The 25,166-nt window shown below is 49.5% G+C and overlaps 1 protein-coding gene across 23 annotated transcripts in view; it reads right to left on the bottom strand.

Annotated features, from left to right (window-relative positions):
• DYSF (dysferlin) overlaps positions 1–25,166 on the bottom strand; it is a 231,639-nt gene that overhangs the window by 2,003 nt on the left and 204,470 nt on the right. For all 23 annotated transcript variants that reach the window (XM_007111158.4, XM_007111166.4, XM_007111168.4 and 20 more), the window contains 10 exons: positions 24,746–24,916; positions 23,974–24,116; positions 21,779–21,918; positions 20,488–20,576; positions 20,146–20,241; positions 19,598–19,739; positions 15,450–15,549; positions 5,466–5,644; positions 3,540–3,649; positions 2,027–2,174 (listed from right to left, as the gene is read on the bottom strand). In XM_007111158.4, coding sequence (XP_007111220.2) covers positions 2,027–2,174; positions 3,540–3,649; positions 5,466–5,644; positions 15,450–15,549; positions 19,598–19,739; positions 20,146–20,241; positions 20,488–20,576; positions 21,779–21,918; positions 23,974–24,116; positions 24,746–24,916 — 1,318 coding nt within the window. The remainder of the gene's footprint in view (positions 1–2,026; positions 2,175–3,539; positions 3,650–5,465; positions 5,645–15,449; positions 15,550–19,597; positions 19,740–20,145; positions 20,242–20,487; positions 20,577–21,778; positions 21,919–23,973; positions 24,117–24,745; positions 24,917–25,166) is intronic.

Here is a 25,166-nt window from a genome sequence, read left to right as displayed (position 1 = left end):
CCAGCTCCCCTTCGCCCACACTCCCCGGCCTGGCCTCACGGTGAGGCGTTAGGCTGTACCCTGTGCTCCCCCTCGTCCCTGGCTTCACTGCGTCTCCTCGTGGACAGACAGCTCCCAGGGGCACGGGCCCCACCAGCTTCTCCCTCACCCACACAACACGCCCTCACCTCCCGGACACACTTCGCGCGCTAATGAGGTCTTCTCCTGAACCGAATGGCGGCTGGGTGCACTCAACATGAGAGCAGGTAAGCCTGAGGACAGGCCAGGTGAGGGCCACTGCGCCTCCCCAACTTGGCCACCGGGCTGTGCCCCAGGGGAGGAGACACAGGGGACCGGAAGGGGAGTCCTGGGCCCAACCCCTGAGCCCAGGTCACTGCCAGGGCAGCTACACTCCTGGCACCACACTTGCTCGTGCCCTTCCAGGGCCCAGCAGCTAACCTTGTACTTGTAATCTGTCTTCCTTTGCTTCAGGAGGGCCCCCCCGAAACCGAATGAGCTTCAGGCCCCCCCAGCCTGGACCCGCCCTTGGGCCTCAGGCACGTTTGGCCAATGGGCCGTGAGTCGTCTTGCTGAGCCTCCGAACAGTCTCAGCCTGGCACTCCAGGCGACACAGTCAGCAGAGACGAGGGCCCGGCTCGTGGCCCAGCTCATGGTCATCCCAGCTCTAGACCCTCCTTTGTCACTTAGGGTCCAAGGGGTAGCCGGGGCCTGGACGTCCAAACCAGAGCATCCTCTCTGCTGCTCCCACAGTTCATGATATTAGGGCCTGCAGGGGATCGTTCCGTGGTTTTAACCGTCCTCCTCGTAGGAGGCGTGCTCTGCTGGTACAATGCCTTGCCAGCTACGGTGGGAGAGCGCTCTCGGGCGCCTCCTCCTCCCGGAGGATCCACGAAGCAAAGAGCTCACGGGTGAGTGATTCCCAGAGCGCACTACCCGCTGTGGGGACAGTGTGCTTGGCCGGCAGCCTGGTGCTGACCAGGGCTGTGGCCGGAACCCCAGACCGGGAGCTGTACACAGATTGCCATGCAGCCCTGAGCTGGTCCCTCTCCTCTCTGGATGTCTGTTTCTTTCCATTCAAATAAGGGTGACATGGAGCTGATCACACCATTCCTCTACTTGTATACGATTTTGAAATTTTCGTATTAAAAAGTTTCAAAAATTTAAAGGATATTAAAAATCAGGTATCAGCCTGGGGACACTGTGATCCCTTCTGAGGTTCTTGAGATACTGGGGGTGCTGCTGTGAGGAGTAGGGAAGCACAGGCAGGGAAGAGAGCTCCAGATCCTCCTCCCTGGGGAGGGGCCCATGGAGCTGGGCACAGCAGTCCCCACGCGGGTGGGGTGGCCCTGGCCACTCTTTGTCAGGCATCAGCTGGCTTCTTAGCAGGTGAAAGGGGCCCCAGTGTTTACTGTGCCCAGTGAGAGGCTCCTTGCCCACCCCCTCCTCGCCCACACCTTGCCCCACGCCCACCCCACTGCAGCAGGCAGGACACGCTTTATCAGGTCCCCAGGTGGACAGTGACACCCTCTCCAGCCCCAGGTCCTCAGCAGGTGCCATCCTCACAAACAGAGGGCCTTCCCCTCTGCTCTGCCATCCACACCTTCCCTTCCCTTCCTGACCCAGCTCCACACCCTCCTTCAAGAAGGTTCCCCTGCCCATGCCTGCCCAAGGGGCCTCGCCTTCTGCCAACCCCTTGATGACATAGCCCCTCAGGGGCTTGCTGAGGATGCTGTGTCTCCCCATCAAGGGCAAGAACTCAGATTCCCTCATTGGACTGAGAGCTCCCCAAGGGTCTCCTACTAGACTGGGGACTCTCCCAGAGTAGGGCCTATGTCTCCCTCATCAGACCATGGACTCCGCAAGGACAGAAGTTACTTCTCTCCATCAGACACGGGGTCCACTTTGAGGACAATGACAGACTCCCCTGAGACCAGAAGCTGCTGGAGGTCAAGGGCTGTACCTCCCACGTCAGACGAGGAGCTCCTCCAAGACAAGGGTCTGTGCCTCCCCACTCAGGCCTGCTTACCGGGAAGGAGTAGACGAAGATGCCCAAGAACAGCAGGAGAATGAAGAGGATGATGAAGAGGATGATGGCGCACCGGAACCGCCGCCAGAGGATGAACTTCATAGTCTTGTACGGGGAGGTGAACCAGAGGAAGGAGGTGTCAGGGCGCCTGCGAGTGAGATCCCAGAGGTCAGCAGGGTACCTCCCACCAGGGCTGCTCCCTCCGGGTCCTGCTCACAAATCGCCCTGGCCCTCCCCAGTCAGCCCCCCAGACCTGCCCAGCCTCCAGGCCCCCAGCCCCTGTCCGCACCTGCATCCCCCTCTCCTCCCGGCCTTCGCTACAGTGTGAGCCCCGCCCATGTTGCCCTGCTCTTTTTGGTGCTATCAAGCCCTGCACACCCTCAGGGACCCCGTTCTCAGCCACCCTGTCCAGGTCACCGACCCAGGACTTAATCACAGACTAGAGATTTGGGGACTGGGCAGAGCTTCAAGGGGCTCCACGTTAGGTGAGCTATGGTCCATGAGCCCCAGATAAGCTAAGCCACTGGCCTAGATGCACGTGGCTGGTTCACTGTCAGGGAAGGATGGCAGGGAGTGAACCCAGAAAGCTGATTGTCTCTCATAACCAAGAACCTCAAAGCCTTCCCCTACGTCAGCCTCACAATTCAAAGAGCAGGCAGGATTTTGTGTCTCAGGGATGGCCGTTTTAACATCTGCTTGCGTGCTGCTGGGTCTCCTGGGTCTCTCTTTGCCTTTCCACCAAGATCCCAGCATCCTTGGGCAGGGATGTCTCTCACTGCTCTGCCAGCCAGTGGCACTCAGGATAGCGCTATAACAAAGTGGGCTGTCTGTGCTAAGTGTGACTTGAGCTGAGCAGGCCGTGGGAAGGGACCCAGCAAATGCAGCCCCGCCCACTCACCCCCCGAACAGCCATCTTTCAGGCTCCGGTAACTAACTTCAAGGCTTCTGCATCCACCGGATTGGGATGTAGGCCCCTCCCTGGGAGGCCTGGGAGGTAGGGGAGGCAGGGACTAGGCCCCCATTTCACAGATGGGAAAATTAAAGCAGAAAGGCCTTTTGAAAGCCACATTGATACCACAGGAGAGCCATGGAAGGCAGCTTGGTCAGGCTCCAGGGCCAATCAGACCAGGTGTGAGAATTTCAGCTTCACCACTTTCCTTGGAATGACCTTATTTAACTTTGCTGTGATTGTTTCCTCATCTGTAAAGCGGGGATACCAATAACGAGTCAGCGGGGAAGGTTCCATGACACAACATATACATGCCATAGGACAGCACGCCTGGCCTACAACCAACAGCTACCCAACAGCGCCTGCTTCTGGAACTAGCTGATGAGCCCAGCATGTCCTGGAATGATGTCTGTCACCTGCCTCCTAACAATGTGTACCCTTGGATGAGTCACACCCCTCTCTGGGCCTTGGGACCTCTGTGCGGCTATACAGTGAGTGCCTCCTGCACTGTGGATAGTCCTCCCCATCCCCTCGGGCATCAGGGGTCAGGGGCTGGGCACCAACCTTGGGTCCTCGAGCTTGGGGTTCATGTTGGGCTCATCCCGGCCCTGGCCGGCCGGCCGCTCCTCATGTTCGCTCTCGGCTACAATCTCCAAAGTCATCTCCAACTTGCCCTGAGGGGACAAGGGGGACCTGATCAGAGACATAAAGGCTTGGCCCCATGGCTTGGAGAGGAGCCAGGCCAGGACAGATGTAAAGGTCACTTTATGATTTTTTTTGAAAGAAAGATACAGGGTGATCTGATCATAAAAGTACCTGCTCCTTGCAGAACACATAGGAACTACAGAAATGTATAAAAAAAAAGGAGACTGGGGCTTCCCTGGTGGCGCAGTGGTTGAGAGTCTGCCTGCTGATGCAGGGGACACGGGTTCGTGCCCCGGTCTGGGAGGATCCCACATGCCGCGGAGCGGCTGGGCCCATGAGCCATGGCCGCTGAGCCTGCGTGTCCGCAACGGGAGAGGCCACAACAGTGAGAGGCCCGCGTACCGCAAAAAAAAAAAAAAAAAAAAAAAAAAAAAGGAGACTGTCACCCATACTTCTACTATGTAGAGACAAGCACTCTTAATATTTTATTCATCAGAGCTATTTTTCTTTGCAAGTATATGAAATATCACACTGTGTATATATGGTTCTATAGCTTGTTTCTTTCATTTAGGAATATATTGTATTATATAATTATATACTCTTTAAAGTTTGCTTTTAATGCTGTATCTATGCAATGGTTGACCATAATTTATTTAGTAAACCAGTTATTTTGGTTCGTTTAGGTTGTTTCCAACTCTTTGTTGTTATAAATAAACCCTAAATTTTTCATGTTATGGGGTTATTTCTTTAGGAGAGATTTTAGAAGTGGGATGAAAAATTTCAAGGGCATAAAAATTGTTAAGTCTCTGGCTATATATTACTAAATTGTTTCCCCAAATGGTAAAAATCATTAGCCTGCCCAACAGAGGTAAATGAGAGGGCCGTCTCTCTGCATCCTCACTAGCAATAATTTCTAGCAATGTTTCTATTTTTTAAAAAATTCTAATATAATACATAAAAAATGTTTTCACATTTTAAAGCATTCCTTTATGTAATTACTAGGGGAAATGAACCTTCTTAAATATTTCTTGGCCACTGTACTGCTTTATGTATCATCTATGTATGCCCTTTGCTCATTTTTCTTTTGAGATGTTAGTATTTCTTATTAATTGTTATAATTTGTTATACAACATGGATATTTTATTTCAAGGGCCACTTTAGGGATTGGCTGGCTGCCTGCCATTTCTAAGTACAGTTGACCCTTGAACAACATGGGTTTTAACTGCACAGGTCCACTTATACACAGATGTTTTCAATAAATATACAGTTGGCCCTCATTTGCAGGTTTCAGGTCTGTAGATTAAACCAAGCACAGAAGGTGGACTATGAGACTTGAGCATCCATGGATTTGGTGTCCACGGGGGCTCCTGGAACCAACCCTCTGCGGATACCAAGGAAGGACAGTAAACTCATTTACTTCCTCTGCAGAGGAAGGATGATTCTCCATGGTCCCCAGTCACACCCCTGGGCAGACCTCTGGGCAGGGAGAAGAGGACAAGGACAGTCCCTTATAGGGTCCTGCTCAAATGGGAGTGGCATGACCCCTGTCCTCCACAGGAAGCCCAGCCAGAGGGGAACCCAGGATACAGATCACTGTGAAGGCCAAGGAGCAGAGTACAAATTAAACAGGGTCCACGGGAGATTAGGGCATCTTTAGATTTAGATAGGCTTTCGTGGGATATGAGCCTCGAGGAGACGAAGGCTGGGAACTGGCAGGGAAGAGGGACAGTGTCTTGGGAAACAGACAGGGAGGGCAGGAGAGAGGGAGAGGAACACGTCTGTGCTCAGCGATTCCTATGGACGAGTCACTCCCGTGTCTCCACCGACCAGAGGGAGCAGACTTACCGCCAGTATCTTCTTCTCACCCTCGTCCGCCACACAGGGCCACCAGCCTTTCACTGTTTTCTGTTCAAAAAGGGACACAAACCACTCCGGGTGGAAAGTGTCATCCAGCTGGTCCAAGGAACACTTCTCAGCTGTCTTGGCAGGCTTGGGCATGCGGTTGAGGTCCAGCTGCAAAGAGCCTGTGGCAGAGGAGGGTGCTTTGGCCCACGCTTTCTCAGTCACTGCCAGCCTAGGGCCACCCTGGGGCTGGGCAAGTTCAGCCTCCTCAGCTTCTATCCATGGTCTTAGCCCCATGGCTCAAACTCCACTCCCCACCCACTGCCTCTCATTCCATCTGTACAGCTTCCCATCCACCTACTCATGCATGCATATGCCTGCTACTGTGCCCTGATTAACAGAACTTCCCACCTGCTCAACTATTCATCTTACTATACACAAATTCACTCATTCACCCATCATCTACATCCATCAACCATCAAATTTTTAAACTGTTTTTAGTGCAGTAAAATATTTATAGATAAGATAAAATTTGTTATTTTAACCATGTTCAGACGTATACTTCAGTGGCATTAATTACATTCACAACATTTTGCAACCATCAGCACTACCTATTTCCATAACTTTTTCATTCCCCCCAAACAGCAACTCTGTACCCATTAAGTAATAACTTCCCATTCCCCTCTCCTCTCAGCCCTGCTAACCTCTAAATCTACTTTCTGTCTCTATGAAAAAGCCTATTCTAGACAGTTCATATAAGTGGGATCATAAACATTTATCCTTTTGTATCTGGCTTATTTCACTTGGCATAATTAGTTTTGCAGATTCATCCGTGTTGTAGCATGTATCAGTACTTCATTCTTTTTTATGGCTGAATAATATTCCATGGTATGTATATACCACATTTTGTTTATCCATTCATCTGTTGATGGACACTTGGATTGTTTCCACATTTTGACTCTTGTGAATAATGCTGCTCTGAACAATGGTGTGCAGATGTCTTAGTCCCAGTTTTTAATCCTTTTGGGTACATAACTAGAAGAAAAATTGCTAGGTCATATGTTTAGCTTTTTGAGGAACTGCCAAACTTTTTTCAAGCACCTGTGCCATTTTGCATGCATACCACCAATGTACAAGTGTCCCGATTTCTCCACATCCTCTCCAACACTTGTTATTTTCCATTTTTTGTTTTTGTTTTTGCTTTTTTATAGGTATAAGTGTTATCTCATTGTGGTTCATCCACCAATTTTTTCATCTGCCCACCTAGTTATCCAAGCAGCTATCCTTCTATACTGCTTCATCTACTCATCTATTTTATCCATCTTCTCCAAGAATAGCTCCATCTACTGCGTTGAGCCATATGAAAATTCTGGTATTCAACTATCTTTGATGTATAAAAACAGCAATCTCATGCGGTTCCACCTAATCCAATTCCAACAACATGAAGTTAATGGGACTGGAGCATAGGTTACTGAAAGGATTAAGTGAGAGAGGTAAATCTAAAAAATATTTTCCAAGGCCAAATTGAAGAAATTCTGTAACAGGGAAGAGCCAAATCTGACTACATGTTGGATCTGTTTCTCTTACTTTAACCTTTGCTTTCCACTGCTTTTGTTCACTAAAAGGATACTGTCTATACATAATGGCCTGCCTTGGGGAACCCTGCTCCTCTGCCTGAATGTTGAACCAAAGTGCCTTTTTCAGGGAAACATCCAGAACCTGTCCATCTGTGGATGGCTATAAGAAAGAAGAAATTAACACATCCCCTCCCTGAGGCTGGCCATTCCAGGTGATGTTTGCAAAACTTACAGCCTTTTTACTTTACTTCCTCATCTCCTCCCCATCTTTGTGCTATAAAAGAAACTGGCATCCAAACCCCAATAAGATGGTTATTTTGAGACATTAGTCTGCAATTTTCTCAGTCTGCCAGCTTTCCAAATAAAGTCGTATTCCTTGCCTCAACACCTCATCTCTGATTCATTGGCCTGTTGTGTGGCAAGCAGAGTGAGCTTGGACTCGGTAACAAATTTGGCAAGCCAGCCAGGAGGCTTGCTGCTTTTGGCTAGCCAGCCCAGGTCAGGGAACACTGTGGCAAGGCCTAGCAGATGCCAGGACCATTTGTCCTGACGATCTTCCCTTCAAACTTCCCCGAAGCAGTGCCAGCTACTGCAGCGCTTGGCAGTTGAAGCAAGGAAAAGACCAACTTCTACGAGTCCACAGACTCAATTTTGTATGGTTAGTCTACCCAATTTGGTAACCAGTTCATTTGTTTTGGTCTTGGTCTTGTTTTGCTTTTGTGTATCCTTTTGTGTTGCAAGTCAATGAACTCCACTTTGTAGGGTACGTTGCTCCAGTGTGCACACTGGGAACATATTTCCCTCTCAACTTGGGCTTTTCCTTTACGGGATAAGCCAATTTGTTTGATTGGGGTACCCTATTGGAGGGGGGAATTGTTGTTGGACTCTACCTGATTTGGAGCCAGTTCGTTGGGAACTAGTTCGTTGGTTTTGTAGTGTAAGTCTACCCGATTTGGGAACTAGTTTGTTGGTTTTGCAGGGTAAGTCTACCTGATTTGGGAACCGGTTTGTTGGTTTTGGTCTTGGTTTTGTGTGCACCGATGCTAGAATTTGTTTGGGCCTTTTGTGTTGGAATTTGTTTGTGTCTTTTGTGTTTTGGTGTTATCAAACTTATAAAAATTGGAAATACTCCATCTATCCTGAAGGAGAGCCCCTTGGGGTGTACATTAGATAAATGGGTGAAACATAGCCATGAGCCTATGACTAAGAAAGACATGATGTACTATTGTAATAGGGTGTGGACCCAATAAATGTTAGGATCAGAAGAATGATGGTCCCTGAATGGCTCACTCAATTATTATATGATCTCACAGTTAGAAGTCTTTTGCAAAAGAGCAGGCTGCACCAGCAGTTTCTCCAACTGCTCCCCCCCATGCCACAAACATATTCACCGCCTCCTGTTTCCCCTACCCATGGGGATCAAATAGAAGTTTCTGTGATAACCCCCAAGGCACAGGGACCTGGTTTAGTATCACCATCTAAGATCCAACAGGACACCCAATTTGGACCAGGGGCCACTTCTCCAGCAGGGCAATTTCCCTTGTGCTGACATCCTGTAAGAGGCCAGGGGACTCCCTTGGACTTGAGGCATCCGATTCTAATTTCCCCACAGGAGCCCCAGAAAACTTTGACAGTGGAGAACAAGTTGATTGACTACCTTCCCTATTTATCTTAAGAGGCTTGTAAATATTAAACAAAGGGGAAACAAAGGCATCCTAGGAAAAACTTGACTGTATCTTTGAGATGTAAGTGTCCTATCTGGTCTTCTCAGGAATGCTCATCTCTGCCATCTTTTTAAAATGCAAACTTTGAAAAGAGGACAAAGTAATTTAGAAATTGACTTGTCAAGGATAAATTAAAAACCTAAGTGTTTTTTCTGTAAAAATTCAGCCATCTAGACAAGTGAACTTGATTTGTTCCATCTTCCAGAAACCTAATTTTAATCCAACCTCCTTTTGTAAACTGATGGGTTTTATGTTGCTGTACGTGACTCAGGGTTGAAATTTTGAAATGAGAACTATGATGTCTCTGTTTGTTTATGTCCTTGTATGTGTCTTTGTCTTTGGATAACATTGCTGGGGTTGATTTGCGGATGAGCTCTATTTAATTGGCTTAAAGAAGAGTAAGTTCTTACAAACCAAACAATTCTAAACACAAGAAAAATTAAGTTAAATGAATTTCGGGTTCATGTGCACTGAGAAATATTCAGTATTAATTTTTGTTTGTTGATCTAATTAATATAGACATGTCATTAGAGTCATCAGCATTAAGTGTAATACTTTCTTTATGCCTAGGTTTAATATAAGCTAAATAAAATCTTGTTATATCTGTTGCAAATTTGTCAGCAAGGAAAGTAACTTGATGTAAAGAAACTTTTAAGGAAAGAAAATGCAAATGAGATAAGAGCTTTAGGTGAACTTTTTAAAATAATTATCTTTATCTAAAATTAATCTCTTCAGAGCTTCCCTGGTGGTGCAGTGGTTAAGAATCCGCCTGCCAATGAAGGGAACACAGCTTCGATCCCTGACCTGGGAAGATCCCACATGCCATGGAGCAACTAAGCCCATGTGCCACAACTACTGAGCCTCCGCTCTAGAGTCCACATGCCACAACTACTGAGGTCTGTGCTCCACAACAAGAGAAGCCACGATAAAGTAAAGCCCATGCACCGCAATGAAGAGTAGCCCCCGCTCGCCGGAACTAGAGAAAGACCACGCACAGCAACAAAGACCCAACACAGCCAAAAATAAACACAAATAAATAAATAAATTTAAAAAAAATAAAATTAATCTCTGCAGATATTCAACAACTTGAAAGTTAGAATTGTGCTAAAATAAGTTAAGTCATGGAAGGTTTATGGAAAGTGGACCCCAAGAAAAGAGTTTTGTACATGGTCAGGATTGACTAAGTTTAAAGTAAGTTTAACTGAGTAAATGAATTTTTAAAGTAAACTGGTGAAAAATTTGAATTTGGCTTTTCTCTCTGTTAAGAAGACAAGGTTTCTTAAGATTCTGAACTGCCTCTGATAACAGATTTTAAGTTTTTCTACCTTTTAAGTTATCTGTTCTGTATTTGCCTTTGAAATCTTTTATTGTTACTTCGGCTAAGTGAATAACTATTGTTTCACAGTGACCTGCAATCCCATCTGACTGTTTAAACCCTTTTGATATTTTTTTGACAAAACTTCACAAATCAAATTATAATGAAGTTCATTTGAACTCTAGCTAACTTTGGGATGCTTCAAAGGGCCCCTGAAACACCCCAAAGAGAGATATTAACTAATGAGTTTCACATGGTATGTTGAATTACATGGGAAGTGTCAAATAAGTAATAAATCTTCTTAGATTATACTGTATGGCAAATGATACAGGTATTCTAGAGATTATATGGAGTTCCTAAAATTTGATGTGTGCTGGTAAAATGTTATCTGTCATAATTCTAGTTATTATCTAAATGTGTTGCATGTCACAGCACTAACCAAGTTACTTTGTCAATTGAATTGTAATCAGATTTAAACGTGCCTTCTTAAGTCTTTCGTCATTATAGACAGTTATGGTTTCACTCTGATGATGCCTTTGTAAAAATGTTTCCTCTTCAAGAAGATTTATAGGAAGGACTTTGGATAAATACAAGTTTCTGGCTTTCAGGCCATAATGCTGAACTGGCTAAGAAATTGAAGAATTCTAATGGGAAACCTGATGGCTTATAAAGCTGTTAACAAGAAGGATTAGTTACATAGGACTCAGTAAACTGGTGAATATGGTTATAATTTTTATGGTTTCTATCTGAAAAATGACCAGTTTAAATCTGTGTTTTCCAGGTGTAAGGAAAACCTTCCCCTTAAGCTAATTATGACTCACAGTAATTTGGTAAATTACACCTTTGTAAGCCAAATTGTACTTTGTGTCTCCCTGCTGCACTATGTCTTTGTCAATGTTACTAGCTGCATTACTTATATCCTGTCTATTTTATAAGACTGTTGTCTCTTACAGTACCCAGTGTGTAACCAGGCTTCCAAAAAAACTTCTATGGCTAAACATCTTGAGGAAATAGATCACGTTTATAATGTAAAATAATTGTAATAGTGTGATTCTAGGTATGGGAAGAAGCAACAAGGGAAAATGTCTCCTGGATCATAATTAGATAGGGGATCCAGAGAATCTTTTATTATCAATAGGGCCTAATCCAAAAACTAGCACTTGGAGTGGCATATCAAGAATTTTCGCCTGATCTGGGATGAGCCTCCCAGCGCCGTGGGACAAAAGTTGATCATGAAATGTCTCCCAAATATTGGTCAAAATCCTGACCAAGAGGAGAGGATCTGAGAAACTGAATATTTCCTGCCACATCAGTCATTAGCGATTGCAGCCCTCCAACGTGAGCCGGTGAGCCCTGAGGAAACTCAGGATATGAGAATACAGGATACAGGCCCCAGAGAGCTAAGGTGCATATCAAGGGAGTGATTTCAGTGAGCCCAGACTCTTGCATTTTCCCATACATAGAAAAGCGCTAAATTCCTTAACTTGAAGTGCTCCCTCCCAAGCTTGAAGCCCTCAAAATTCCCACTGAATACATCATAACTCTCAACTTTTAAGCTGTGAATATTTTTTAAGGCTACAGGTGTAAAGGAGACACTTTCCAGAGAGGAACAAAAGAAACAATGTTTGGAACACTGACACAGATGGACACTCCCAGAAAGATCCATCTGATGAAGTAATTAGAACAGTCATCACTCCTTATTCCACAAGATTGTGGAATGGATATTGACAAAGGGGAATTGTAACAGGGAAGAGCCAAATCGGACTGTATGTTGGATCTGTTTCTTTTACTTTAACCTTTGCTTTCCACTGCTTTTGTTTACTAAAAGGATACTGTCTATACATAATGGCATAATGTCTCTACATACTATCTATACTCAGGGAACCCTGCCCCTCTGCCTGAATGTTAAACCAAAGTGCCTTTGTTCAGGGAAATATCCGGAACCTGTCCACCTGTGGATGGCTACAAGAAAGAAGAAATTAACACATCCCCTCCCGGAGGCTGGCCATTCCAGGTGACATTTGCAAAACTTATAGCCTTTTTACTTTACTTCCTCATCTCTTCCCCTTCTCTGTGCTATAAAAGAAACTGGCATCTAAACCCTAATAAGATGGTTATTTTGAGACTTTAGTCTGTCATCTTCTCGGTCTGCCAGCTTTCCAAATAACGTCGTATTCCTTGTCTCAACACCTCGTCTCCAATTCTTTGGCCTGTCGTGCAGTGAGCAGAGCAAGCTTGGACTCGGTAACGATTCTTGAATACCATACAAAGGAGATTAGGTTTTTTTCAGTGTGGAATGCTCAGTTACTGCAAGTATTCATTGACCGGATCTATTTTTCTAGCTTTCTTTCTTTCCATTCATCCATTTATCCTTCCATACCATCTATCTGCTTTGACTTAACTATCTACATCCCTCTAGAGCTACCATTTGCTGAGCACTGTATCTATCCATTAATCAGGTCATTATTCTATCCAACATTTGTTCAACTCTATCAGCATTCATCTATCTATCCAACCATCTACACATCTCTCCATCCCTCAACTACAGACGAATGTTTATTTCCCATTTTAAATATGATCCCAAGATAATATTAAGTAAAAATCAGGATATTAAACTATATATACTATATCTACATAAAGACTGTAAGGAAACATAGGATTATTTCCTGATGGCAAAATTACAGATCTTAACTATTATTTTTAAAATAAAAGTAATAAGTACTCAAAAGAAGTAAAATATGTAATTAGAAAATACATTATGAAGGGGGGAAAAAAGAAATCTCAATAATACTGTAAGTTGCTAAAAGAGTAGATCTTAAAATTTCTCTTCACAAGAAAAAAAATTGTTAACTACATAACTTATTTTGGCTATCACTTCACAATATATACAAACATCCAATTAAAAAAAAAAGAACTCTATGGAGTTAAAAAGTAGTAGTTTTATTTTTAAAAACAAAAGATGATCCTGTTTAATTTTATTTTGGACACTGTTTTCTCATTCAGTAAAATGCAATTTTTTGTTTGTCTTTTTAAAATTGATTTTCTAAAGCCTCACCTCATAAAGGCAAGATTGATAGACTGATGCTAAAAAAATTATTTAGTCTGTAAGCAAAAAAAAAAATTCCATGAAAATGTGAAAAGCAATTGAAAAATGGAGAAATTATTTGTAATGTGTCCTTACTATATAAAAAGCTCTGAAAATCAACAATAAAAGAGGACCATCCCAAAACCATAAAAAAGAAAATCCCATCAACAATATGGATAACAAACATATTTTTAAAGTTGTACCTTACAAGTAATGAAGAAATGCAAAAAAAGATAAAAATGAGGTACCACATTGGCAATTTTTTTTTTAAAAAGATAACACTGGCAGCAAAAGTTTAGGGAAAATGGTGCCCTTAAGGCAAACAGGGCACAGGTGAGAATATAAAAATGTAAAATCCTTCTAGAGGGCTATTGAACAAAATGTTTCAAAAACCACTAAAATGTACAAAGACTCTAAAAATCTGCTTCTTAGAGTTCAGGAAAGATATGCACAAAGGGTCCAAAGATGTAAGCCTAGGCTGTCACTCACACAGGAAATCCTAGAGATGAGACGAGTATGCACCTACGGGGGACTAGTGAGGGTCCGATGGGACATCAGGTGGGACATTAAGCACCATGATGCAGATACAATGCAGATGGATAACTCCTGACAGAAAGAATGTTTTTAATATACTGTTTTCCCCAAAATCAAGATCTAACACAGTATGTGTAACATAAACCAATTTTGCTATCTATATGCCATATATGCATGTGTGTATATATATATATATAAAATATATATAAAATACACATATAACACATATGTGTTTGCTTGTATAAGATACATGCCAAAATAATAATACACGCCAAAATAATAATACACGCCAAAGTGAAGGTTATCTTAGTTATGTTAGTGAAGGTTATCTCTGGGTAGTGAGATTATAATAAAATAGGAAGGGGAGGCATTGCTTATCTCCGGTTTCTAATTTTGCCACAGGAATTATGTATTCCAGAATAATAATTAAAAGAACAAAAGTCCAACTTGGTGCTATGATTTTGACACCCTAAATCTTTTACAGTGAAGTTGTGGAGCAGCTCCCAGTCCTCCAAGTTCAGGGGACCAGGCTCAGGGTCAGGGGGAAGTGGGGTGAAGAGCAGCCCGACGGGCAGGCAGCCCTCCTCTCCATGCCTGCTGGGGCTGCTCCTCAGAGCATCCTCTGCAGGGGCCCAAGAGCTCGGTGACTTCTGCAATCACGGGCCACCCAGGGAGGGCTCCAGTGATTCGTCCAAGCCCGCCCTGCCCCCAGGTGGCAGAGCAGAACTGCAACACAGGACTCATGACTTCCTGGGCCACCTTTCTCACAGGTTCACTATTTCTTTACCGAGGGGAAATTCACATGACAAAATGCACCATTTTAACCATTGTAAAGTGTACAACTCAGTGGCTTTTAGTATATTCACAGAGTTGTGAGACCAACAGCACTATCTAATTCCAGAATATTTTCCTCACCCCTAAAAAAACACCAGACCCACGAGCAGTCGGTCCCCAACCTCCTCTCCTTCCAATCCCAGGCAACCACTTTCTGCCTCTGTGGATTAACGCATTGCGGACATTTCATGTAAAGGAATCATACGATGTTTGTACTTTTGCGTCTGGCTTCTTTCACTTGGTGTGTTTTCAAGGTTCACCCATGGTGTAGCATGATCTCATTTCTGCTTGCGGCTGAATAACATCCTATTGTAGGGATAGGCCACAATTTCCCAGTGAACTTTTATAGCTGCGATGGGGCTGCTACTCGACAGTCCAGCCAGCGGGCCCCACACCTCCCCCTGTGAAGGCACCATCTCCACCTCGTCCTCCAACCCAGCGCTCCCTGTTCCGCAGTCAGGGTTGCAGCACACTTTCCCCAAGCAGAGTCCTGGCCCCAGGTGTGTTCATTTGCTCAGTCTCTGGGGCACAAGGGCAAAGAGAGCCTTGAGCCACTCACTCACTAGACTGAGGTGGCAGGGATCCTGTCACGTGAAAGGCCAGACAGCCAGTGACGGAGCTCCTGCTTGCACTGCCTTCACCCTGCGCTCCCCTCTCTTCCTTCCCTGGGTCCTACCGACCAACACGGCCCAGAGTTCAATGCCACCTCGGCTGGCAGGCCACCCTGCTGGCCACCCTGATCACCCTGGCACTACTCTGTGTCACCGACCTCACTCAGCACCAGGGACCAGTGACCCTGAGCTCCCTGGTCCTCCTGCCAGCCTTCCCACAAGGCCTGAGAGAGGCCCACAAACATACAGCAGGGGTTCTGGGGCAGCCCCGACAGGCAAAATGGTGCTGACCGGAAATGGTGCTCACCCAGAAAGTCATCAAAGGAGAACTTGTCGTTGTCCCAGATCTGGAATAACACTCGGGCGGGGATCTTGCTCTCTGTCTTGTCCAGCCTCCAGAAAGCATCCTGGCCCAGAGGAGAAGCAGAGGAGGAAGCAGGAGAGCAGGATTAGAGAGGAGCAGGGGTCCCTTCTAGCCTGGAAGGCTGCCTGGAGGAGGCAGTGGAGGGGGACGTCCCTTAGGGACTTGCCAGAGTCAGGTCCTGGCAGGAAGACTGCTGAGACCCCAGAGGGCAGTGTTCAAGGGCCCAGGAGGGGACCATGCAGGCTCACTTGACATAAGGTAGCTCCTTTAATCCTTGCAATTCCGTAAGTCAACGTTCTCATTGCCGTTTTACAGATGATGTAACAAAGGCTTGGAGAAGTTAAGAATTTGCCCAAGGTCTGACAGCTAATAAAAACAACATTAATATGCACTTCTTAGGCATCAGCCTTTTCCCCACTATGAAATCATTTATGCTTCCAACGACCTATGAGGAGATACTATCTTGAGGAAACCAGAGCGAGTAATTTATCCAAGTCACCCAGCTGGGAAGTGGCAAGCTGGATTCCAACCCAGTCAGTCAGGTTCAAGAGTCTCTTAATCCTGCCGCTGTGATCTTGGGGACAAGGTGGACCGGCTGGGAACCTGGGTGTCAGTGGGGACCCCCTGACACACCACTGTAAGGAGCTGGCATTGGGGGCAGTACCCCCAGCCCACCCCACCTTCACCTCCAAGAGCTTGCCCTGGGGCACACCGAAAGCTCCCGGTGCTGGGAAGTTCACCAGCCCACTGCTGTGCCCTCTCCCCTCCCTCAGACCAGTCAGCCTGGAACAGCACTGTCTTGGGCTTCTCTCCACCAAGGCCTCGTGGAGCAGCTGAGGGCTGGGGACTGGCACTCTGAGGCCTGGATCCGCCCCTGGGTGCAGTCACACTCAACCCAAAGGACTGTCCTTGGGCCTTTCCCACTCACACCTACTCTCTCTCCTCTCACTGTAGCTTTACCTGAGTGGGTGGCAAGGACCCACTGACCATCCCGCAGATGGTGGGTGCCAGGTCACAGCAGGGACCTGGACCCAGTCTCAGGGGGACAGACTCCACGGGAGTCGGGAAGCACTTATGACCACACAGGGTTTGTCTGGGCCCAGGTGCCCTGTGTACACAGCCTTGGTGGCCACTCCAGATCACGCGGACCCCACAGAGGTCCCGTGGCCAAAGACCGTGGCCGGTGCCCCCTGAGGAATGATCACCTTGCAAAGCAGCTGGCTGCAGCCTGGACTGCTGCCTGGGTTGATGAAGGGGCTCAGGTCCCCACCTGGCCCCTCACTCCCGACCCCCATCTGGTGCCTCCCCCTTTTCCGGGCCCCAGCCCTCCTGCAGGTGCCTCCCTCCTCTGGCACGGCTTTTATGGCCAGCTCTGCAGGTCCGCCTGTACAGGACGCCAGCATCCTCCGTGCCTCTGGCCGGCCCGGTTTATGGGCTCAGTAATGAGCCAGAGGTTCAAACAGCCCCTGGTGGGAGCAGCTGGGCTGGGGCTCCAGCCTGGGGATGGCCCCCCAGGTCCCAGGCACTCATTACGTTCCCAGTCTTGGCCCTTTTACTAGCTGTTTATTTGCAGGGTGGCTGCCTGCACAGATCCGCACAGGCCGGATCTGGTGGGTGTGCTGGGCTCCAGGTGGGGAGCCGGCCGGGGCAACCAGCGGTGGTTCAAAGCCGCCGGATGAAAGGAGACCTTGTGCTTTACAACAGTCTCGTCTGGTTAATGGGGTCCCTGGAGGGCCTGCCTGCCAGAGGCACTGAACCCCTCGGCAGAGGGCTGGCTCTGCAGCAGGACCAAGGAGCCCAGAGGCTGTGCAGTGCCCCTGCACTAGCCGCCCCCAGGCTTAGTCCCCTAGCCCAGACCAGCTGATTGGTGCCCCACTGTGGGCACGGCTCCACCTTCCTCCCAGGGTCCTTTCTCCCAGAGGGACCCGATGGCCCTGTCTCGGGTCAAGCCAGTTCCTCCCTCATGTTCCTGGTTGACTTCAGAACCCCTTGACTGTTCTCAACCTCCTCTTCTGACCTCTGCCACACACCCCCTCCAGCCACCCTCTCCGGAGCCTGGCACCAAGAGGGCGGAAGTCCCGTTCCCTCAGCCTTCCCCACTCCGGGTGTGCCTCTCCCAGCCTCCTTGACTCCTCCCGGCTCAGCATCCCCCATAGCCTTCTCGTTCTCCCAAGGCCAGCCCAGGCCTGCGGGCCATCGGGCCAATGGGTCGGTCCCCTCAGCCCCTCTCTTCCTCTGGAACTCCACTGTGGGTCAGCTCAACTCTCTCCTTCCTTGCTGGTGTCTAAAGGGCAGAGATGAAACCCCACTGTTGCCAAAATGGAGCCCCCTCAAATTCTTTATCAGCAATCCCATTGGGCCCTCAGAACTGCCGGGTACCACCAATTAGCTCCCTTTCTCTCCTTCACTCAACTATAGCTGCTTCGCGCCTTTGTCATTTGTCTCAAATCACCTGCCACAGTGCCAGGAGATTCTCTCTCTTCCGACTTTGTAGCAAGAACAGAAGACTCTGCTCCCTGCGACTCCTTGCACCCATCTCCGCCTGTCACAACAGAGAGGTGGTCCCGCCTCCCGTGTTGGGCCGATCGGCATCTCTCAGCCTCGGTTCCCCAGCCACGCCTCACCCCGTGTAGGGCTTGATTGAGCACGGAAGGTGGCCTGAAGGAGGGCCCGGCCGCCCTTCCCCATTCCCTCCGTCCACAGCAAGGACAGGCATTGTTTGTTTGACTTGGAGCTCTCCCCAGCAAATGCAGCATTTGGTTTGTTATGGAAACATCTTTTGATAGACAAACATGCTGAACAAAGGCAAACAAGATTAAACCTACTAATAGGCTAGGCTTTCCTTGACTGCACAGCATCCAGGGCTGTTGCTAAACTCTGCTTTCTGGTAGGCATCCCTGGGTGAAAGAATTCATTAAACCTTATTTAACCCATATTTTCTTTCGTTTGATGGTTTCAGAATGTTCAGCGGAACACTCTGGTTTCTCTGAAGTGCAGATGATTCTGTCTGTTGGGTTAGGAAGGGGTCATGGGGGAAGGATGTAATGAAGAGGATAAAGAGGACCTAGGCAGCCGAGGTCCATTACATATTTCCCTTCTTTAAGCCACACCACCGTTCAGGACAGAAAGAGGAGGCACAGAAGCTTTGCCTTGAAGCCCTGCGCCACCTCTGGAAGGAAACGGGACCAGCAGGACCCAAACTCCAGCGAGGCGTTCGTTCACCCTGTGCAGCAGGAAAGCACGTGCAGGTGGAACTGATTCTAGGTGGGACGCAATAGTTAGAAGCTCCAACAGAGGGGCCCTCCGCCTCCAGAAGCTGCCTGCCCACAGCACCCTCCTCAATGTGCTCTGGGGGCTGCTCCCTGAGGGCAGGCTCGGGGCCACCACCCGCCTTGGGACCCGCCTATTTCAGGAGGAAAGAGTTCACGGCCCAGATGAGGCCTCAACTAGAAGACGCTGACCCACAAAGAGCTGAGGTCTCTGGAGCTGCCCCTTCCCCCGGCTGATGCACCGGGCGTCCCCAGGTCTGAGAGATACTAGCCTGGACAGTGGCCACAGGCCCTAGGCACAGAAATGGGAGAAAGGGGGAAGCAGCAGGGACTTGGCTAAGCAACACCTGATCTAACCGGGTGGCCAGACAACCCAAACCGCAGGCCAGAGAGCCCTCTGGGGCCGCTCTCTGAACCTAGGGGTTCTGCCCCACCGCTCTCTGATGACCGTGCGGGGTTTCCCTACCAATGTTCTCCCCACTCTGAGCCCATGGCCCTCCCTGTGGCTTGGTTTGTTAGGATTTAGACTTAGCTACATACAGTGGTTGTAGCGCTGGCGTGGGGGAGATTGTGGCATGGCAGAAATGCTAACGATGGCAATGATGGCAGAAGTAGGAGGAGTGGGCATGGTGGACATGGTGGTGGTGGTGACTCTGGCAGTGATGGGACAATGGTGGTGGCTGTTATGCAGCGAGAGCCGAGGTGGTTCCAACAATGGTGGGGCCGCGGTAAGAGTATGACAGTGACACGGCTCTGACAGTGATCAGGCTGATATTTGACAGCCCTGGGACTAACACCACTGGGGAGAGGAATGACACTCACCTTCTTGGAGACAGTGCAGACTTGCTCAGCTGGCAGGTAGTCAAAAGGAAAAATGAACCTCCAGTTAAAGTTGCCTTCACCTCCCAGGGACCGATAATGCACATCTGTCTTTTGCTTGTGTTCTTCAAAGCCAACCATCCAACTAGACATACACATTTTAGAGAACATGGCTAATTAAGGTCTCCACCACAATACACAGCCTCAACTTAAGCAAACAAGGAATTAAGAAGGTCATTGAACTTGGTAAATGATAAAGGAAAAATAATTTGATGTACCAAATGTGCCATAAATTTCAAAATGTTCTAACTCCTCTCTTGAGGGACATCCTCAAACCTTGTAAGTTCAACGCAAAGATTAATGTGGAAGAAGAAATCTGGTGGGGATGGACTCCCCAAAGGCAGAGACCACTCCCATAAGGCCATCCTTCCTTTCTTGTTCTCCCCCTTCCCCACACCAGAGTTCTCCCTTTCCCAACCAACCACCACCCCCGAGGGAGCAGGGGCGACACCGTGGAGTCGGGACGGGTGGGAAGGATGGTGACTTCCTACCCTTTCACATAAATGTCGCTCATCTTCTCCCCGGTGATGCTGAGGTCGTCCAGGATCACATCCTTGGTGTTCCAAATAACACAACGCAGGAAAAACCTGCAGAGAAGGATGACTCAAATCCATGTGGATTTCCCACCAAAGGGTGGGCAGTCCTTGTCCGAGAAGCCAAGAAGTCAGCTCACCCAAGACTCTGCTGCTTGCCTGGCTGGACACTTGGCCAGGCCCGCACAAGAGTGAGCCCTGAATGGCCCAAAGCCTGGCCCAAGAGCCACCACCTGCTCCCACCCGCAGCAACCAGTCCACCACCCTGCTCAGCTCTGAGCCTGGGCTGGGGTAAGTCACCTTCTGGCTCTCCGTGGGGTGATGTTGAAGGGAGGTCCCGGCCGCCCCAGGGCCTTTGGAAACAGGTCGATCCACATCTGCAGCTTCCCCTGGGGAGGGAGACACGACCCTGCTCTCTTGCCACCCTCTTCATTCACCCAACATCTCCTGACCACCTGCTCTGCACTGGATACTTGGAGCACAGGACAGAGAAACCCCAGGCCCTGCATGGAGCGGCTCAGCACCCATAGGGCCAACCACAGGGGCGAGCCCACTGCCCCACAGGCCGAGGACTGGGGTAGCACCTGGGGATCAGGGGTCAGGGCGGCTCTCCGGAGACAGCGATGTTTGCTGAGTCTCACTGTGCCAGGCGGAAGAGGGCAGGGGGCATTCAGCCTTGGGGATGGTGTACACAGTTGTGGAGGCTCAGAGAGCATGGTTTAGTGATCGGGGCTCAGAGGGTTTCCAGGACAGGAAACCACTCTACCTGCCACCACTTAGCTCCCTCTTTCTCTGAGAGCCGGCTGTTATCTCTGTCCCCATCTTACAGAAGAAGGAGCAGGGATCGACCTAACTTCTTCTGGTTCACATGAGCATGAAAGAGCTGACATTTCAACACCTGCAGTGCCACTCTGGGGAGCTGGTGGCCACGCCACCAAGGGGAGGAGAGCTCAGCTCCAAAGAGCAGAGAGGATGTTCTCTGCATTGTCCACAAAGGCACCTTAGTGCCACAAAGGCTGCCTCGGCCCATCTCTGCCTGTAACCTTTTCTCTCCTCCTCCTCCTCTTCCTCCTCCTCCTCCAAACCCCTCCAGGAAGCCTCCCCCTGTCACCCCTGGGCCTGCCGCCCCTCTGCCCTCCCTCCCTCTGCCTGGGAGGATTCCCCTGGCCCTCCTGATGGCTGCTCTGCCTCTCTGTCATAGGCTCGCCCTGTCTGAACTCCCCACTTCCCAGCACAGGGTTGGCCATCTGGAATGTCACTGACTGATGGCAGGGGAGGACTCCCTGTGGCCAGGCTGAAACAGCGAGGCTTCAGAATGACCTGTGGGCAGCCAGAGATCCAGCCTACACGGGGATGGAGGAGGAGCCTCTTTCCCCAGACCCTGAAACCTGCAGGCAGCCAGGGGAGGCCAGGCTCAAGAGGTCCCCCTGGTAGGCCAACAATGGTAACCATTCAGGCGGTGGAGAAACTCCTCAAGGAGGGATTAGCCAAATCCTGAGGTCTCCACTGGTGCTTCTGGGATATCCAAGCTGTCCTTGGGGAGGGGCAGCTGAGGGTCAGGGGCTCTGGGGCCCGAGGGTGGAGGTCCTACCTGCTCGATGTCCGGCTGCAGGGGACTATAGAGGGGCCGCGACTCCACGTGCTCAGGGACCAGGCCCTGCTGCTGGAGGACATGCAAGGCCAGACGCTCCTCCACTGGGCCCAGGTGTGGGTTCGGGACCCTACCAGCCTCTGCCCCAGAGAGAAGACAAAATAGTTGCCAGGGCGGAGTGAGCAGGAGATGGTAGGGGGGCCTGAGGGCCTCGGGAAGCTGCTAACGCTGCAGCCTCACCCCAGCCCAGACACAGTTCTTCTGGCCCTCACGTCTCATTCTCTGTAGGGGAAACCTCGTTGTCCACAGGCTCTGGGCTTAAAATCCAGATTCCCCATTGCCACCAACTCGACCAAGGCTCTTCTGTAAGCTCTCCTTCCTTTTTCCCACCCAATACAAATTCTCCCCACCCTCCAAAGCCCACTCCTTCCAGGAAGCCCTTCCAGATTGCTCTCAACTCTGAGGCTCCACAAGCTCTTCTCCCAGATTGGGCATCTAAGTGCTCTCAGTAGTATTCTCTGTTTCATGCAATCTCTCTGATTAGTAGCAGCAGCTAAAATAATAGCAGTAACAGAGAACACTTATAAAGCAGGAGCCAGGCACTGTTCTTCATAAATATTAACAGGGCTTGATCCTCAAAGTAACCCTAAAAGGTAAGTGCTATTATTAGCCCCATTTCACAGATGACAGACATGAAGCACCGGGCAGTCACACAGCTGGGTGGCAGGGCAGCTGAGATCACACACTCATTAGGAAAGGCGCATGACTGGATGTGAATATCCCTCCCCTCCCCTGCGTGCTTCCCAGGTACAGCTCTACCTGCCAGGGGTTGGGTCATGGACTGGTACTGTGGATGGGGTGAGGACACGGCGGTGGTTCTGACCCTGACAAGCCTGGCCAACCAGCCAGCAACATGAACTTGGAGCCCCCTTGACAGAGACCTTGACTGGGGGTAGGAGGGGCCACATGTGTCTATACACATGTACACACACAGGTCTGTGCACTCAGGTGTGCCCATGTTCACCAGCACAGATTCTAACGTACACACACATACACACGTTCATCCATCAAACCTGCCCGGCCCACTTTAATAGGTGCCACTAAGGAAGCAGCATAGCATTGCAGAAGGACCACCGGGCCAGGAAACTGATTCTGCCTCTAACCAGCGGGGTGACTTTGGGCAGGTTGTTAACCACTCGTGGTCTGAATGTCCTCATCTGCAAAAACAGGGAGATGTCAGGCCTCACCAACTCTAGCTTTCTGGCTTCTTTTCCTATGAATTTATGACCATGAGCCCTGGTTCCTGTACTTAAGCTGCTCACAGACTAGCAGAAAGAAATGAGACCACCCCTAAAACAGATACATGTTCTACAGGAAAAGAGACTGGGGGAGGGGTTAGGGCCTAATGGAAAGGAGCCTGGCTCAGCCATGACCTCGGAGAATCAGAGAAACGAAGAAGGAGGAGAGGGATTTGAGATGAGGGAGCCAAAGCCTCGCTCCCCTTTTACAACCTCAGCACCAGCTCTGACATCAAACATCTCCGAAACCAGCAGGAGGCGAGGGGCCAGCTGGGCCTGTAAACACCTCCGGGGAGTCTGAGCTGCTCTAGGTGGGCCGTGCAGGCCTCTGAGCATCTCAGACACGCGGGGAGCACATGGCAGGACCCTCGGCATAAGCATGAGGCAGACCCAGAGCATTAGGCAAGACGGGGGCTACAGGTCTTCCTGCCACCCTTTGGATGTATCAGGTGCAGGAGTTGTGACTGGGGGCTCAGAAGGTACTGTCAAGGTCAAGTTGGCAGACTAGTACGATTAAGTAGAAAACTTTCTCAGCGGTGGGCTATACCCAAACTCTGACCAGTCTGCCCACCCAAAGCCAGAAGCAGAATGATCCTAACCATGACCCTGACCCTGGCTTCAGACTTACCCCTCATCTTTCCCTCAGACAGGCCCCAACCTGGTCTTAGACTGAGCTCTGACCCTGACCCACCCTGACCCTGGCCCCACCTTGACCCCTAATTTTCACAGTGGTGTCCCAGGTAAGTACTGGTCCCAAGAATACCAAGTGCCAGTTTAGTCCATCTGTGCTGCCCTGGAAAGACTCAAGACCACACCGTGCTGGTGTGGGCTGTGTCCAGTGGTTACATCCAGCAGAGGAGGACCCACAAGAGACAGGGCAGTAGAGGGAGAACTCACCTATTTCTTCGATGGTGTATTCTTTATCCTGAAACACTACACGGTCTGTCCGGTACACGGGGGCCTTGACTCTGTGCTGCTGGCAGAACAGGTGAAGGAGCTGGGAGGGATGGAGCTGATCCCTCCACTGGTTGGGTCCAGAGCTGAGGCCCAAACACAAGACAAAGATGAGACGCTCCAGGACACTGACGGGGGCAGAGGTGTGTGCAGTGACCTACGTACCCTCACGCACGGCATCACCCACCCTTCACTTTGACCGTGGGCACCCTGTGTGGTTGTTCATCATGACTGGGGAGCCCGTTTCACACACAGAGAAACTGAGGCCCAGAGACAAAAGGACTTCTTTACATACACATGGAATTGGAACTGAAATGTTTCCAATTTCCAGCTTTAGAGAATCAGACCCAGACAAGACCCAAGTTGGCAGGAAGTGGGTGGGGCTGGCCACACGTGAGTTCACCTTGGGGCCCAGCGGGGGCTGTGTGTCCCATTATCTGTCTCCCTTCTCCTTCCCCTCTCCGCCCTCGACGGTGCCTTAAGGAGAACTTGATTATAACGACGTGAGGAAGAGCTGGGTTCTTGGAGTCAGATAAGCATGTTCAAATCCTAATCCCACCACTTACAAGTCCAGGTCTCAGTTCCCGTATCTATGGAGTGGGGATAAGACCTGGGCTGACTGAGAGAGACAGTGTCTGTGCCGTGCTAGGCCCAGGCTGGCACACAGTCAGGGCTCGGCCCACAGTCAGGGAAGCAGCCAGCGCCCTGCACCTACACGCAGTAGGTCTGGGGGAGTCCGCAGCGAGCCCCAAACTTGGACAGCAGCCTGTTCTCCAGGTCGATAACCGTCTCCCCGATCTTTTCGTCCTTGGAGAGGAGGTCGTAGTCATAGAGGGTGACCTTCAGGTCCTTCTCCAGAGGCAGAGTGCAGGTCAGCTCGAACATCCTATTGGGGTTGGGGGGGGGAAAGTTGTCATGATGACGCCAGCTCCCAGAGGTCACCGGACACAGCACAAACTCATGTGGGTGGCAAGTCTGGAGCAAGAGCTAGAAAGCCACCCCTGGCCTCCTCCTCCTCTCCAAGGACTGGTCTGCAGTCCACCCTCCTCGAGCCTTCTGTAGATCTTACAGCACACCAGCCACAGCACGAGAGAGAGAGAGAGAGAGAGAGAGAGAGAGAGAGAGAGAGAGTGTGT

The sequence above is a fragment of the Physeter macrocephalus genome, chromosome 12 (assembly GCF_002837175.3).
Source record: "Physeter macrocephalus isolate SW-GA chromosome 12, ASM283717v5, whole genome shotgun sequence".
In the NCBI taxonomy this organism is placed as follows: Eukaryota; Metazoa; Chordata; class Mammalia; order Artiodactyla; family Physeteridae; genus Physeter; species Physeter macrocephalus.
Note: the sequence above shows the minus strand (reverse complement) of the source record. Positions and strands in the feature narration are given on the sequence as shown.